This window comes from Nipponia nippon, unplaced genomic scaffold, assembly GCF_047370975.1.
Source record: "Nipponia nippon isolate SJK-2023a ecotype South Korea unplaced genomic scaffold, ASM4737097v1 scaffold_7, whole genome shotgun sequence".
In the NCBI taxonomy this organism is placed as follows: domain Eukaryota; kingdom Metazoa; phylum Chordata; class Aves; order Pelecaniformes; family Threskiornithidae; genus Nipponia; species Nipponia nippon.
In genome coordinates this window covers 13,605,567-13,621,924 of record NW_028262391.1, presented here as the reverse complement: position 1 = coordinate 13,621,924, position 16,358 = coordinate 13,605,567, and the positions used below count along the sequence as shown (strand labels likewise).

The window sequence follows — 16,358 nt, the reverse complement described above, 5'->3', positions numbered from 1 at the left end:
TGGCACTCCAGATGATCTGCTCCATGACCTTCCCCGGCACCGAGGTCAGGCTGACAGGCCTGTAGTTCCCCAGATCCTCCTTCCGACCCTTCTTGTAGATGGGTGTCATGTTTACTAACTTCCAGTCATCTTGCTTTCAAAACGTCTCCATGCCCCAGCAAGCAATGTGAGAGTGTGTCCGGAACGGCTCATCTGATATGAAAGTGCCAGTTTCACAAATCCCTTGGTAGATCTGGGTGTCTACTCCCATTCAATGTCTCCCTATCAGAACCATCCAGGCATCCCTGACAAGCTGAGCCAGTGATTTCCAACAGCCGTGATGTCTCCACTTGCCACCAGTTTGACTCACGGAAGCCCCCTTGTTTGCTCTGCAGACTGTGTTTGCAATAGTCCTAATCTAAACAGCCCAGATGAAAGCGCTGGGCGCTTCTCTGGGGAATTCACTGCATGCCAGGAAGCTCAGTGTGTGTCCTGCTGTGCTCCACATCTTCCCTGCTTCCCTTGCCTTTAAGCTGGGCTCCCAATCACTGTCATCTATCTATCTCCTTTTTTTTAGTGAAAAAATTGTTTTCAGCACCTTGCTGCACTTTCTAATTCCACCTTGTTTTGAGGAAAAGCCAAAGGAAACCTGTTACAATAATTTTTTAATATTTGCCATTTAGAAATTGTGTTTGAGAGTGGAGATTCAGAGGACACTGGCTGCTTCTGTGGCAGCCAAAACCGTGCCATTAGGGAAGGTTACCTCACAAAAATAATGTATGTCTTCATCCTATATTGTCCCGAGTCTTGCCAAGCTTTATGTGCAGTAGGAAAGGAGGCATCATTCTGCCAGTTAAACAACTGGAGTATTTTATTAAGGCTGGCAGACAGCTCCACTTTCCGAATAGGAACAGATTTGCCGAGTGATTTGGCATGAGCTTGGTGCTTCCATGGGGACTCTCCTTGTCCAGCTGAATCGAAGCTGTTGCTCTTGCCCTACTCAGCTATTCCTGCCCAGAGCAAAGTTTGGTATAAAAAAGGACTTTTTGCCATGCTGTTGCTGCAACCAAGTGGCCTGAGCAAATCCTTCACATTTTTTCCCTTAGTATTTCACCACAAAGCTTTCACAAGCCGCGCATGCAAAATTGCCATAGCATATACCTATGCAGGGGCTTCCCTGAAGGACAAGGCCCCATGATTTCACCCAGATGTCAATCCCACTTGGTTCAACAGGAGTTCATGTGTTATCAGATGTGTGTTTTAATTTTAAAGATGGTTGCAAACACTTCTGCAGAGGTAACAGGCAACATGCTGATAAGATGGCTGCTCAGACAATTGACAGTTCAGCCACATCTCTGAAGGTAATCATATGTCAGAGATGAAGCTAGTTATATGCCTGGCTGGTGATGAGTGTTTATATGACCTGTCTTAGCCCCCGAGAAATGCAGGGTACTAGGCAGTTCACGGGGCTCACTGAAAGAGGTTTTGGGTGTTTCTCATGGCTTGGCTGAAAGGCAAGCTATAGTTGATGCTCATTAATGCATGCAAGTATTAATCCAGTGTTAAGGAGCCCCAAGGAAGCCATCGTTGTCTCCTGGGGATAAGCAGGGTCTTGAGGGCAGCCATGGCCTCACCTCACGTCACCTCACATGGCCTCTCTGCCCTGCTCCAGGCATGGGATAACAGGGCGTGAAGCTCATGCTTCTCTGCAGGCCTCTTTTTTCAGCTTTCATCATTTTTCTGATGGGGTTGTCCGGTGGGTGAGCATGCAGGTTTCTTCAGGTGAGCTGCCATACCATGATGTCAGTGTAGTGTAGACATGCTAGAGCTCGCTGGCTCTGGTGCCTCAGGAGAAGCCTAGCAGCAGTGGCATGGAGCTCAGTGTGGGTTTCGCTATCGAGGAGAACACTTGGACACAGCCTTGCCAGGGCTAGCATTAGCCTGGTCCTGGCTAACAAGCTTGGGTGAGCCTGCTCAGCCTGCAGATGTATCGCAGGGGCCTGACTCTGCACTTTGCTGGTACTCAGTGGTGTTGGCTTTCTTTCAGGAGCAAGTGCATTAGCCATGGAAGTGACTTCCCTTCTGCTAGGTCATGTGGATGTTTCACCTGAACATCTGTCCTGCTCCCTGCACTCCTGGCAGCTGCTGTGAGCGTGTTTAGCACTAGTATTTCTGTTTGTTTAGGAGGCTTTCTCCAGGGTGAAACTAATATCTTGTCTCAGTTCTGAATCTCTAAATCCAAAGTAACTTGATATACCAAGATAAACTCCTCTTTATATCTCTGCCACTGTCAGCAGAGTCTGGCTATACAGAGCTGAGCTTAATAAATGGTCCCAGGTCCCCATTTACAAGGAGAAGCCCTTAGCTTGGACATATCTCAGCCTCTTGTAGAGAGAGCAGTCTCAGCAGCTGCTTTCTCTCCTCCTCTCTCCATCTCATATCTCATGAGAGCATCTTTCCACCCAGGACTGTACAAGGGGCTGGAGTAGCTGAGTTCAGAGGATGTGCAGCTGGAAAAGAGGCTGGACCTCATCACTGATAGACCACGTTGCACACAGATAAGCGACCTGTCTGGCTTTCAGGAACTCCAGCTCTTCCGATTTCCCTTGCACTGGGCTTTCCTCTCATTTCAGCTGTTTTCCTTAGCCTCTGCATTCAGATTTTCCTTGGTTATCCCATCACTGCTCAGCCCAGTGGTGTCAAAAGGGTGTCAGAGGTATAGGTGTCAGGGGGTGCAGCATAAACTGCTGTGTTCACTACATCACCAACTCAGCTGGTCTTTCTTGTTACAGCTGAACAAGCTGGAGGAGGCAGCAAATGCAGCTCACACCTTCTTCATGGCAAACCCTGAGCACATGGAGATACAGCAGGACATCGAGAACTACAAGACCATGGCAGGGAAGGTCAGCTTGATTGACCGGGAGGCCAAGCAGCACATGGTGAGTCTGAGCTAAACTGGTGCTTGGGTTAAGTGTCAGGCAGGCTGGAGAGAAGAGATGTAGGAGGCCAAGAGAGCATCATCTATGAATGGGGAGATTCTTGCCGAGGTCCGTATTACAATACAGCAAAACAAACTTTCCCTTTCAGCACTCTCCTTTAAGGCAAGCCAGCTCCTGCTTTTTCAAGGCACTCTCTGCTCTTTGTTTGATGGCTATGTCCCCAACACGGTCCCTCTCTTCAGGGAACCCTGGGAAAATCTGTGGCTGTGAACACGCACCAGCAGGCAGCTTTGATGGATGCCTCCATGGGTACTGACGGACAGATCTTGGCTCACACGTGTTTCTTTTGAGCTGGGTTCTCCCACCTGGGCAGGGTACATGCCCATGAGTAACTGTGCTGGTGAGGGTGCAGGGTGGCAGGCAGAAGAATGCTCTTAGCCAGGCTCTTTCCACCTCCCCAAAGTGAAAGGACAACACAAATGGCAGGGCCACCCCCAATTTTCTGATTTCACAAGACGCAAGGAAGGAGAAGTGGCCATTTGGTGTAATTAATGGAGGTTCTAACACAGATCTGCCTAGGTCAAGTGCAGTCTTCCCTCGGCATTCAGCATTGTTGGGTAGGAGGGTTAAAACAGAGAAAAGGAGTGTTTTTTCACATAATGCAAAATCCAGCAGTGACACTGAATATGCCCTGGGTATGGAGATGTTCAGAAGAGCATTTAGGCAAATTTACAAGGTTCCGCTGGTCCAAAGGTCCATTGATGGCTTAAATGTGGTTCTGTACAACCGCTTATGTCTGGTAGGTACCAGGGGAGATTGTTCTGCCCCTGCCTGCTTGTACCTTCTTTTGAAAATCAGCTGCAGTTGGCAAGGGTAGGATGCTGTGGTCTGAGCAGCTTAGCCTGCTCATGGTCTTGTCTTCTGCCTACCTACTTTGCAGGAGGACTACAGTGCCGGGGTAAGGCACTATGACAAGGAGGAGTACGAGCTGGCCATTGACTTCTTGGAGCGCGCGCTGAAAGGGTACTACTCTGAGGATGAAGATTGCCAGATCATGTGTGAGGGACCACAGAGATTTGAGGAGCATGAGTACTTGGAATACAAGGGTGGCCTCTACGAAGCTATTGCAGGTGAGATCTTTTTGCGTCTTTAGGGTTCTCACCCTTGGCCCTGCAATGTTTTTAGTTATTGAGTTTGGGCCTCTGGCTGGATTTGGTGAAGTGTCTTCCCTTCCATCACTGCTGTTGGTGGGTAATGCTGCAGGAGGCACTTGTAAGGCCAGAAGATGCAAATACAGAGGACAGGGAACTAGAACATCTCATTTTGGTCCTGAATAGAAGCTGGACTGGAAGAATTGCATTTCCAGATGTGTGGAGCATTTGCAGCTTTCTGTTAAGAGCTGGAAGTATAGGTGCTTTAACATAAACTGCCTCCATTTTCCCCTGTACGCTGTCTCACATACCTCACTTGAATCTAGACATTGCTGGCCCCTGTTTATATTTTCTCTGTTTTTTCAGTGCATATGAAGAGAGCAGCACAGTCCTCTTGGCCACACTCCAGATGGCCAGGAAAGTTGCCAAAAAGGCTCAGAACATAGATTTCCTCCCTGTCCAAAGGGATGGATTTGTCATTAGCAGAGGCCCACCTAATTATGATCTTCACTGAAAGCTCTGGAGAGAATTGAACATTGCTATGTAATCTTCAGTTTTGCATGTGTGGCTCTGAGCCAGAGGGGATTAAAATGGTTCATTCTCAGTAGAAATGAGATTACATTTAATTAGTCGTAACGGAAAGAAGAGCAATAAATTAAGGTTTGTTTGGTGACAGAAATCGTATTTATCTGCTCGTGGTCTTGGAGTTGCATCAGGCTCTGGAGTTTTGCTTCTTGTGTGGAAAATACTTCACTCAGATGCAGATTGTTTTTTGTTTTTGCATAATTCTGTTTGTGTTGAGACAGGAAATCTAATTGAAATGACCAAGATGGGAAACCACCAACATACCAGATGGGAAGCTGCCTTTGTTGGGTTTACTTACCCAAGGAAAAAAGGAGTATTGTAAGGGCTGACTTGGTACCGGTATAACTGTCAGCTGATCATGCCTGCTTTTAAAGCCATGACCAGAACACCAAGGGCCATATCAAGCCCTCCAAGAGAGCAGCCTTCAGTGGCAAAGAAAACCCACCTTCCTTCTTACTGGAAGCCACTGCTCATTGAACAGGTTTTAGTCTCTGTTAAATTGTTTCTGTGCTGTGCAAGTTCAGCGCAGCCCCAGCGAGCAGAGAAGGTGTTTCTGTGCTGGACCAAGTAGAGCGCAGACATGGTCATGGTGTGGTGGTCCTCAGCCCAGCACGTCACCTGGAAGTGCAAACAAGCCAAATGATCTCTGCAAGCGTGGTGACTTAGCTTGGCCAGATGTACCCAGGAATAACAACTCCAAAACCTAGGGCTGTTCAGGCACCCAAAGAAACAAGGAAGTAAGGGCACATGGAGGGAAATAAGCTATGTAGTGCAACTGCTTTCCTATAGGGAATGGAGTGGTTCATTATGGGACAGCATAATCCAGTGTTCACCCCTGGACCAAGGGCGCTGAGACCCAGATGTTTCAGCAGGGAGTGGGAGCACTTACACACCAAGAAAAGAGAGTTTATGTTTCTTCAAAACTCTTTTCAGTCCCAGGCTGGTTTGCTATGCTGCTGTATGGGGTTGAAACACTCTCACCTCTCCACCCCAGGGACAGATGCATTTCAGTGAATTGATTCCAGTCTATATAGCCTGTTTCTAGGGCACCTTGACAGTACCAAGAAAAAGCAGTGCTTCTCAGTGATAGATTATTCCAGGTCTAGGATACCTAAATAGGTTTAAATTACAATAAAATTATTTATGTCCTTTTCCTTCTTGCTTTCCTTAATGTAATACCTTGGATGTGTATGGTAAATCAAATAACTACTCAGACTACCTGACCAGAGCAAATGGGGACTGTTCTGAGTTTCCACTTGATTTCATCACAAATTCCTCAGGCTGGTTTTTTGGCAGCTCTGCGAAATGCTTTGGTAGCTGAGCACATGTTTTTTTCCAAGCCTGTGTTTGTTTCTTAAGGTTTTTAATGGTGTACAGAGACAGAGCAAGTAAAGTAGATTTGTAAGTACATTGCAGCAAAGGCTCCAAACTGGAATCAGATGTCAGCGTTGGCTTTGAAATTGTACAGCTGATACAACGCCTATATTGTGGACTCCCACCAATTAAGAAACCTATCTGCTAATGGCAGATGTTTACCATGTGCTTGCGTTTCCCTGGAAGATACCTCATCTTTGAGAAGCAGCAAACACGGGGATTCTGCTGCCAATATTTGCACCTTAGACCTTTCAGACTCGCAGCGCAGGTGCCATGCTTGGCCACCAACACCTCTTATCTAAATCTCCCTGTGCCCTCAGGAGCTTTCTTGCTGTGGAAAGGAGAGATTAAGGAAGGGAGTGTGGAGATGGCTTTTGTGTGCAGCACACGTGGTCACCCTGTCTTCACATCTCGGCTTGCTTTGTGGGTGTCCTCACCTTTGGTTCAGCTCTTGGGGTTGAAGAGCTACCTGCCACCTGCACGTCCCTGCGTCCCTCCGGCTTTCCTGGGCAGAAGCAGCAGCTCCCGGCACATAAAAGAGATGCTCAAGCTCCCTCTACAGTTGACAGAAGGAAAAAGGCATTTCTCAAGGGGGGCAAAAATGTGACTGCAACTCTCCATTGGCTTTGGGGAGGAGCCTGAGCTCTTTCTCTAGGTACGCAGTCACCTGCTGGCCCAGAGCAGCATGAGTTGCATGTCCTTCAGTTGGGGAGATTTACTCTCTGTGTGTCCTGGTCTCAGCACCGTCACCATCCTTCTCAGTTCAGACCATCTTCTTCTTTTCTTGGCAGATCACTACATGCAAGTTCTGGCCTGCAAACACGACTGTGTTCGAGAACTCGCCACGCGTTCAGGCCGTATCTCACCCATTGAAAATTTCCTTCCCCTCCATTATGACTACTTGCAGTTTGCCTATTACAGAGGTAAAGGCTGTCTTTCTGTTCCTCATAGCACTTGCTGAGTTTTCTGGCATTTTGTACAAGTCTGAATTTCTTCATGTGGAAGTTAGGATATTTCCCTATGATGTCTGTGCTACAGTGATGCACTGGCATGGTCTGAAAGAGTCAGGAAGGAAAGGACAATGGAAATTGTCTCTTTTAGAGTCCTTTTCACAGAATCATGGAATCATAGACTCATAGAATCATTAAGGTTGTAAAGGACCTCTGAGATCATCAAGTCCAACCGTTAACCTAAATGCCTGGTCCACCTCTAAACCATGTCCCTAAGCACCACATACACAAGTTTTCTGAATACCTCCAGGGACTGTGATTGCACCACTTCCCTGGGCAGTCTGTTCCAATGCCTAATCACTCTCTCTGTGAAGAAATTTTTCCTAATATCTAATCTAAACCTCCCCGGTACAACTTGAGCCCATTTCCTCTTGTCCTATTGCTTGTTACCTGGGGGAAGAGACTGACCCCCCACCTCACTACAACCTCCTTTCAGGTAGTTGTAGAGAGCAATAAGGTCTGCCCTCAGCCTCCTCTTCTCCAAATTAAACCACCCCAGTTCCCTCAGCTGCTCCTCATAAGACTTGTGCTCCAGACCCTTCACCAGCCTTGTTGCCCTTCTCTGGACACGCTCCAGCACCTCGATGTCCTTCTTGTAGTGAGGGGCCCAAAACTGAACACACTACTTGAGGTGTGGCCTCACCAGTGCCGAGTACAGGGGTACGATCACCTCCCTGGTCCTGCTGGCCACACTATTCCTGATACAAGCCAGGATGCCATCAGCCCTCTTGGCCACCTGAGCACACTGCTGGCTCATGTTCAGGCGGCTGTCAGCCAACACCCCCAGGTCCTTTTCTGCCAGGCAGCTCTCCAGCCACTCCTCCCCTAGCCTGTAGCGTTGCATGGGGTGGTTGTGACCCAAGTGCATGACCCGGCACTGAGCCTTGTTGAACCTCATACAGTTGGCCCCGGCCCAACGATCCAGCCTGTCCAGGTCCCTCTGTAGGGCCTTCCTACCTTCAGGCAGATCGACACTTCCACCCAACCTGGTGTTGTCAGCAAACTTACTGAGGATGCACTCAATCTCCTCATCAAGATCATTGATAAAGATATTGAACAGAACTGGCCCCAATACTGAGCCCTGGGGAACACCACTCATGACCGGCCGCCAACCGGATTTGACTCCATTCACCACCACTCTCTGGGCTTGGCCATTGAGCCAGTTTTTTTACCCAGCAGAGAGTGCACTTACCGAAGCCATGAACAGTCAGATTTCCTTTCAGATTGACTGAAGTGCACAGTTAAGTATTTTTGTAAAAGTGTTTTCAATCATCAGTCAGGTTTTAAAAGCCCAGCCTTTAGCTTAAACATTATTATTCTTTAAATAAATCATGCTTTTTTAGAGTCCTTTCATTTGCCTTTGATATTAGAGTTCTGGGGATTTGTATGTTTCACATTTTCTGAACCAATGGATACATTTTCTAAGTTGATATATAACAGATACGCAAGTTAGTGCAAGCTTATCCCAAGATGCCATTTTTTTGCTAATTACCAAATATTTTAAGATTCACAGTAAAGTTGCAGGAGTTGGCAACATTGCAAAACATCAGGAGTTGGCAGTGCTATGAAACATTGCCAGTTGTGTGGTCCGGTATGGCATTTTATTATGTTCTGTTTCATAAAAGAAAATTGAGGCAGAATTCTGCTATCTCAAGCTTGTGCTAAGAGCTCTTTCCTGAAAAGGGCAGAATGTGGGAGGGTCAAAATTGCTACTCAGACCTAAAGTTCCTTCATTCATCAGTGCAATGGTAAGAAAGCTGGAGGAGTCAGCAGCATTTCATCCATGGTGTACAGGCTTCTTTATTCCTCTGCCCAATTAGAAGTTTAATGTGGTGGGTAAAAACCTCTGGAGCCTTGAGAGATGCTGCACATGAGAGAGGCAGTTTGCTGCTAGACAGCATCCACATCCTGCTCATCCAGTTGGATCCAATTTGGATACTCTCCCCAACCTGTGCATGACCACAGAGAATTCGTGTCTCTGTGCCTGTTTCCCTGACAGTGAAATGGAGCAGTTCAGACAAAGGTGCATCAAATGAGCCTTGTAAAGTCTTGGCCTCATCCTTCAGCTGAGGGAGAAAGACTGTGCCCTCCCTCTCTGCAGGCTCCCCTTCTCAGCTCTGCCCCACTGTGCTCTGCGTGAGCCCCTGGCACCACCGGCCAGCAGGGCTGTGCGCCCCTCTGCCCCCCCCGACAATTGTTGTGTTGCCTCCCAGTTGGTGACTACGTAAAAGCCCTGGAGTGTGCCAAGTCCTACCTCCTCTTCCACCCAGACGATGAAGATGTCTTGGAGAACGCAGGTTATTATGAGGGCCTCTTGGAAGGTACGATGGATCCAGACACCATCAAACCCAGAACGGTGAGAGCGAGTGTCACTTAAGAGCCCTTGGTGGGAGGCTTTAACAAAAGCATCAGCTGTAAATAAAAGCAGCTTGGCAGCTTTCCCACAGTGGGACCACTTTGAAAACAGATGTGGAGATGCTGGGCTAGCTGGCGATGCTAAATGTCAGGGTGCAAGTGCAGAGTCACTGGTGTGGGGGAGAAGCTGGAAGGAAGGATCTTCTTTAAATGGGGACTTCAGCTTAGCAAAGCCCAAGCAAGGGCAGGGAGGATGATGACTGAGTGCCTCAACAATGTAAACCTTCCCCTCACTCAGTGCTCAGAGGAGACACGGAGGAGGAATGCAACGAAGCACTGAGCAGAGGGCAACCTCGTTAAGAGAGGGCTGAGAAATATTTTCCCAAGGGGAGGCTGGGATGTCATTATTACTCTCAAGTCACTGAGCTTGGAGTTCAGCGCTCAGCCTGTTCTGCGGGGAGTAGCTTTGCTATCACAGGGTTTGGCTGGGGTCAAACAGCCAAACAGTATGTGTGCAGTCACCCAGCAGGACGGGCTTCCTCTCCAGTCCCAGCAGCCTTTATCTGCAGCCCTGGGGCTGCCTTTCTCACGATGCAGGGGAGTAGAAGTTCCTCCCATCCCATCACAGCCCTGCTAAGACTCATTCCTTTTGCTCCATAAGCAGAGGGGGGACAAGAATTGGATTTTCCATTCCCTTGGGAATTCCTTGATTTCCAGGAAAATCAGGGTGAATTTGGTGAAATGCTAAAAAAGAAAAGGGAAACGATAAAAAATAAACCAAGAACAATCATTGTTTCTCCCCACAAAGTGAATCTAGGAAAAAACCTGAAGTCGACAACAACATTTCAGTGTTTCCAGTGTTTTGAATTTTTTGTTAAAAATTTTGTTTTATTGTTTTCTTTACACATTTTTCAGTCAAAAAAATCCCCTTTGATGGATGATTTCCAGCTGGCTGTGCTTTGTGGTCCCCATCCCAGCACCCTGAGTGTGTCCCAGGCTGCAATGCTGCAGCCCACCCACCGCTGGGCTATGGGCTCTGTGTTGTAAAATGGTCTCTGCTCTGCCAGCCTGAACCTGTCTCCCGCTCTGCAGCCAGGGTTTCTCCAGTCATCCTCTTGCCCAGATATATAGAGGTTTTCCCAGGTGCTCAGCACTCTCTGCCAGCTATGCACATGTATTCTGGGGATTCAGGCTTCCCCAATGAGTTGCTGAATGCCTCTCCTTCTGTAATGTAGTGAGTGGCTCAGCCCAGTGTCCAGGTTTGCTCTAAGACATGGCCCAGGCATCCCTCACCCCATAGGAGTCTACGGTGTTGTGTGAAAAGCAAACCCCTGTTGAAGCAGACGTGCATTGACTGTGTCTTGTGAAAGCTACACAAGCAACTACCCCACTTCTCCTCTTCTTTTCAGGAAGCAAAAACGCTGCTGCGGCGCCATAAGCTGGAGTCTCACCTCTTGCAGGTGGCTGCAGCCAGCCTTGGATACACCTACACAGAGCCGGTAATGCCTGGGTCTGCTATGGCAAGGACCTTCAGTTGTTCACAGCTATAGGACCAGCTTCCCCCGCCCTCTGTCCTGTAAAGCGAGTCCCATGTAGGTGGCTCAGGAGCTGGGTCTTGGCCCGGTTTGTTCCCTATGGGAAAAGGGTGATGGCAAAGCAAGAGAGGCAGCTGTTCCCAGGGTGAAGGAGAAGCAGACACGGCCTAGCCCAGCTCTCCTGCTGTGGTGTCTGGCTGTGTCTCAGTCACTGCCATGGTGATGGGGTGGGACAGAGAAGGCTGGGCAAACTGGCCTTCTTCTGTACTCATCGTAAGATGCCAGTGTGGGTTTGGGGTAAATTTTCTGTTTGGTCATCCCAGGCAATTGCCTGAAGTTGTGTGGAATGGATCCACATCAGAGAGGCTGGCCAATGTCCCCATGTGCGAGGCAGAGCCTCACTCCCTGGCTCTGGTCGGAGCATTAAATCAAGAAGCACGATCTCTCTCTTTTCCCGCAGAACTATTGGAACAGGTACGGCGCCCGCCAAGATGAGCACAGGTGAGCCACTGCCCCGTCCGCGCCTGCAGCTTTGCCAGTTCACACAGCGGGGTGAAGGAGATGTGCCCATGGTGGAGTACCAGCCTGCCACTCGCAGGGTGCTGCCCATCCATCCCAGCACACCATCATGGTTGAATTAGGGTCCTTTGCCCCTTACCATTACAAACATTGCCACAAGCACCTTATTTTAGCTGAGTGCCTCAAAACCAGTGATCGTCTAGAGGGAACTTGGTTGGTGAGGCTAGTGGTGCTATTCAGGTTTGTTGGTGTCTGTGCTTTGTTGGTGGAAAAATGTTGTTCCCATTACCAGAAAAATACGGTTTTCCACAGGGCAGGGTGAGGGCTTCTACTTGCACAGTTGTGGCATTTGTACTAAATACCAATTTGCCCATTTTTTTCACGTATTCGTTTCTGAAGGGTGCAAACCAGCACAATTCCCAGAACTGGAGATCTGTGGCCAAAGTCATGATGCTCCTCTTCTCTCTTGCTCCTCAGTGTCCCATCAAGTATTAGCAGTGAACCAGAAGATGGGCCCCGGCTCTCCCTGGCAAAGAAACCCATGCCAAAACCAGATCGGGAGTTGAAGGAGGGTAAGTATGATGAAGATGTTTCAACAAAATCAGAAAGTTTTTTCCTATTGCTAGAGACTGCAGACTGCAAAGGCTGGCAGCTGAGCAATAAGGGCCAATCCTACCTGGGGAGCATTGAAGTTTTGTTTAAGAGACAGAGAAGTCTTTGATTCTGCCACAGCATTTCTAGGTCCGTGGATCCCGCCAGCACTGCTCTGCTCTTGGACCTGCTTTTCCCACCTGCTGAGCTGCTCAGTGCAGAGACCTGAGATGCAGAGCTGGGAGGCTGGGTCCTCCTCCCCATGGGGAAGGTGGCACCAACAAACAGTAGTCTTTCCCCTAGGTGCTTTTAAGATTAAAATGTTCTCTGTTGTCCAGGCTGCAGAAGGATGGATGCTGGAGACAATAGGTTTTAGGAACCGTGGTCCTGATGCTTTGCTAAGTACACCAGATCACTCCATATTAGCAACCTTTTCTGTTTGCAGACTGGCTTGTGATTTCATGTCTTGGCTTACATCAAATCATTTGGTCTTAAGACCTGTTGGCAGACATTTCAACTGATTTCAGCACATTTCCAGCAACCACAGAAAATATCATAACATCTTCTACTAAAGACAAGATTTTCTCCATAACAATTTTGAAAAACTATATTGTGGCCAAATACCAAAGCGTGCTCCTCGCTACAAAACAAGGGGATTTCAAGCCAGGAGGTGTCTTGTGTCTCTAGTGGGCCAGCTCCACAGCAGCAGGCAATGAAACCTCCTTGTAATGCAATGGTTGGTCCTGCTTTTTGGGAAATTTCACACCTTTCCGTGGCTCAAGCTGTGTCCAGCTGCTCAGTGTCTTGTTCAGATATTGTTATCCCTTCTCTAGCCATACATAAAATAGGTGAATACCACAGGAAGATCCTGAAGAGCTTGCTTAAGCCAAGAGCTGATTGATTTAGATTTGTTGGCCTGTTTGCCTTCTATAACCAAATAATTTCAGTGTGCATCTTTCTCTGTTTTTTTCTCTATATGCTTTTATTCTGTTTTAGTTGCAGAATGTTTTCAAGTTTACAAAGAAAACTGAAACTGTTCAAAAAGAAAATGGGATTTTTGTCCATCCAGCTGCTTCCTTTCTCTGTTGTCTTTTTTTCTTTCTCTCTTTTCACTTGGAAAAAGAAAACAAAAGGCCAAAAGAGAAAAAGAAAAGTCCTTTTTAATTTTGTACTCTTCTGTACTTCCCCCTTCGTCCTTTCCACCGATTCGTTCATTCCTAAAAGTCCAAAGAATTCCCCAGTTTCTTTGGTGTGTTTTTCACAGACTGTACACACGGGAAACAAGTCTCTCTCTCTCCTGGTACTTAGAGGTGGTGGGGGCAAAGACGACAGCCAGGAGCGCACTGCCGGTGTGGGACAAGGGTTCAGTGTTCACAGCACAGGGCAGCCCCTGCTAGTTCCCCAGGAGGAACAGAAGAAACTGGAGAACTGGTGAGTGATGCCTTCCAGGTTCATCCCTCATGTGCCTACGGCTGGGGAAGAGCAACATCTGAGCTGGAAAACTCAGCCCTGAGTGTGCCAGGAGTTTGGATTTCAGAGTCCTGTTTCTGATCCAGCTGCATTTATAATACATGCTATTATCGAGCAACAAGAACAGCAAAGTGAACATGAGGAATATCCCATCTTTTCCATTTCTAAGAAACCTAACTCTTCAGAAATAAAGTCGTGGGCTAGTGGTGGGGCTCTGCCCTCAGTGTTAGTTGTCCTCCATAGGCCAAGGAGACCTTCCAAAAAACACGCAATGTGCCTCAATGGATAGTAAAAGTAGTAATTATAAAAGCAGTGTAACAGAGAAGTTTCCCTGTGCCACATGGTGAGAGGAGTTCTGTGGCTCTGTTTCCTCTGGTTTTTTTGTGGCTCTGTGACAAGAGATAATTTTTCCCACAATCTAGATGCATTTCACCTTCCTCCTGGAGAAACGTCTGGTTTAGGTTTTTATTGTTGCCATTTCTTTCATTCTCTCTCTTTGAGGAGAAGAGGCTTCAGAAGATGGTGATTTAGTGGCCTTGCTATGTTTTTCTGATCAGGCAAATTTGATGGGGATGGATGCAAACTTCTTGTAAAGAGCTAATCTCTCTCTTCTCCTTGTCTGTTTGCTCAGCACGTGGCAAGGCTGAGTTGCCCCATACCAGGCGGGAGCCCAGCAATGTGCAAGTCCAGCCACAGCTGTATTCCCATCCCAGGGATGCTACCTGGGACCTCCAAAACACAGCCAAGCCATTGGCTTCTGCAGGCAGAGGGAGGCAGCTCGGAGGCGGGGAGCAAGGGATGGCAGGGACGGCCACAGCAGCTCCTTTGCCTCTGCGGGGGAGGATTGTCTTCAGGGTCCTCCGGCTTGCCCACTTCCAGTCCCTCTTGGTGGAGAGCAAGCGATGCTTGCTGCAAGCTCAGCACCGCATTAGGTTTTCTATGTGTGTAAAAGACAAAAAAACCCACTGATGACAATTCCAGAGAGTGGCTTTGCATGACAAGCTGGCAAGATCCACACAGTGCAAATGCAATGGAAACTTACGGCCTCCGTTGATGTTGGCTGCTGGGCAGCAGAGTCAGGTTAGCTGGTGTCTGTCTCTCGTCATGTCCCATCGGCTTTTGGCGTTTTCAGGCTGTGGTCCCTGCATTTGCAAGGCAGCTAATGAGAAGGTGGAAAATGCTGATGCTCTTGCAGCAAATTGATTTAATCTCTGGGTGTTTCCATTGCTTCTGTTTATTTTGTTGCTGATGTGAGACCAAACTCTGCTGTGAAGCTCTTTCCCTGGCAGCGCACCTGGGTGACTTCAGCTGGCCTTCAGCCATTGTACAAGATGTCAATGAGGCCAGGGCATGTTCAGCAAGGTCGTTTTGTGTCTCTCTTTCCATCAGGGGGTCCGCTTCTCTACAGCGACGTGAAGTTCGTGTACAACTCGCAGCAGCTGAATGGCACCCAGCGAGTACTACTGGATAACGTCATCTCGGAGGAGCAGTGCCGAGAGCTTCACAGGGTGGCCAGTGTAAGTAGGCAATGGTCCTGGGGGCGACATGACTGCCCTGTGGGCTCAGTGCCTGATGCTTTCCCCAGCATCTGGCTTGTGAGAGCTGGATCAGCCCCTGGAGAGGCTCTGGGTTCATGCCTCACTCTTGAGTGTTGCAACTGATGCCAGGATGCCTGTGGAGAGCAGTCAGATGCTTATCCCCATAACACACCCATAACTGCAGCACAGGAGCTGCTGCTCCATCTTGGGCCATTCTTAGAAACATGCTGCAAGACAGAGCCCGTGCAGAAATAGCTCTTTGCCCCATGTTATACACAACCCCAAAGGATGCTCATCCGCAAGCCTGGTTGAGCCTTCTCATTCACTGTCAACTGAGCCTGTGAAGGGACTGAGGGTGCCTGAACATCCCCAGTTGGGAGGTGGGTGGCTGTTTTCCAGCATCTCAGAGTGGACCGTGCTCATGGAGAGCTGCAGCGCCTTCCCACCCAACTCACCTGTCCCAGTGAATGCAGCCCTGGGCGATTTGGGGAGGAGGGTCCCAGATGCTTCCATTGCAGCTCACCCTCTTCTGGGGAACCAGTTCACCACTCACCCGTGTTCGTGTCTTTTAGGGGATCATGTTGGCTGGAGATGGTTACAGGGGCAAAACCTCCCCTCACACCCCAAACGAGAGATTTGAAGGAGCCACTGTCCTCAAAGCCCTCAAGGTACAGCTCCTTCCTCCTCCTCCTCCTCTCCCATGCCCTCCCTCCCAGCCAGCACACAGCACTGACCCTCTCTCACCCTTTCTCCTTGCCAAGTATGGCTACGAGGGCCGCGTCCCGCTGAAGAGTGCCCGGCTCTTCTATGACATCAGTGAGAAGGCTCGCAGGATCGTCGAGTCCTACTTCATGCTGAACTCCACGCTCTACTTCTCCTACACCCACCTGGTGTGCCGCACTGCACTCTCTGGTGAGGGCTCAGGGGGCCAGTGGCTGGGCAGGGCTGGGAGGACAGGAGGGGTTCAGCCCCCCACGAGGGTTTACAAGTGGGAGACCCAAGCCTGAGAGTATCTCTGTTTTGCCTGATGCTTAAACTGGTGGCCAAGAGCTGGGCAAAGTCACTGTCCCCACAGCAGCACACTCCTGTCCCAAAGAAGCTCATTTCTGGGGTGTCTCTTGTTTTTCATGTGTCCAACTCTTCTTTTCTCCTCCCTCTTCTCTTGCCTCCTCTCACTGCCCCTTCTCCTTTCCATCCTCCCCAGCTCTTCATCTCGCCTCCCTGCAGTAAGGAACAAGCAGAGCTGTGCAGATCTGAGTCCTCAGATGTTGCCTTTTCTCCCCAGCCTTTCCTTTCCTCCTCTCACCTGTGA

General features: G+C 48.8%; 1 protein-coding gene across 1 annotated transcript in view; it reads left to right on the top strand.

Annotated features, from left to right (window-relative positions):
• P3H2 (prolyl 3-hydroxylase 2) overlaps positions 1-16,358 on the top strand; it is a 76,856-nt gene that overhangs the window by 55,438 nt on the left and 5,060 nt on the right. Inside the window, exons 2-11 of the mRNA XM_087739304.1 lie at positions 2,772-2,918; positions 3,859-4,048; positions 6,820-6,951; positions 9,252-9,394; positions 10,803-10,892; positions 11,389-11,429; positions 11,925-12,019; positions 14,898-15,025; positions 15,619-15,714; positions 15,808-15,958. Coding sequence (XP_087595430.1) covers positions 2,772-2,918; positions 3,859-4,048; positions 6,820-6,951; positions 9,252-9,394; positions 10,803-10,892; positions 11,389-11,429; positions 11,925-12,019; positions 14,898-15,025; positions 15,619-15,714; positions 15,808-15,958 — 1,213 coding nt within the window. The remainder of the gene's footprint in view (positions 1-2,771; positions 2,919-3,858; positions 4,049-6,819; positions 6,952-9,251; positions 9,395-10,802; positions 10,893-11,388; positions 11,430-11,924; positions 12,020-14,897; positions 15,026-15,618; positions 15,715-15,807; positions 15,959-16,358) is intronic.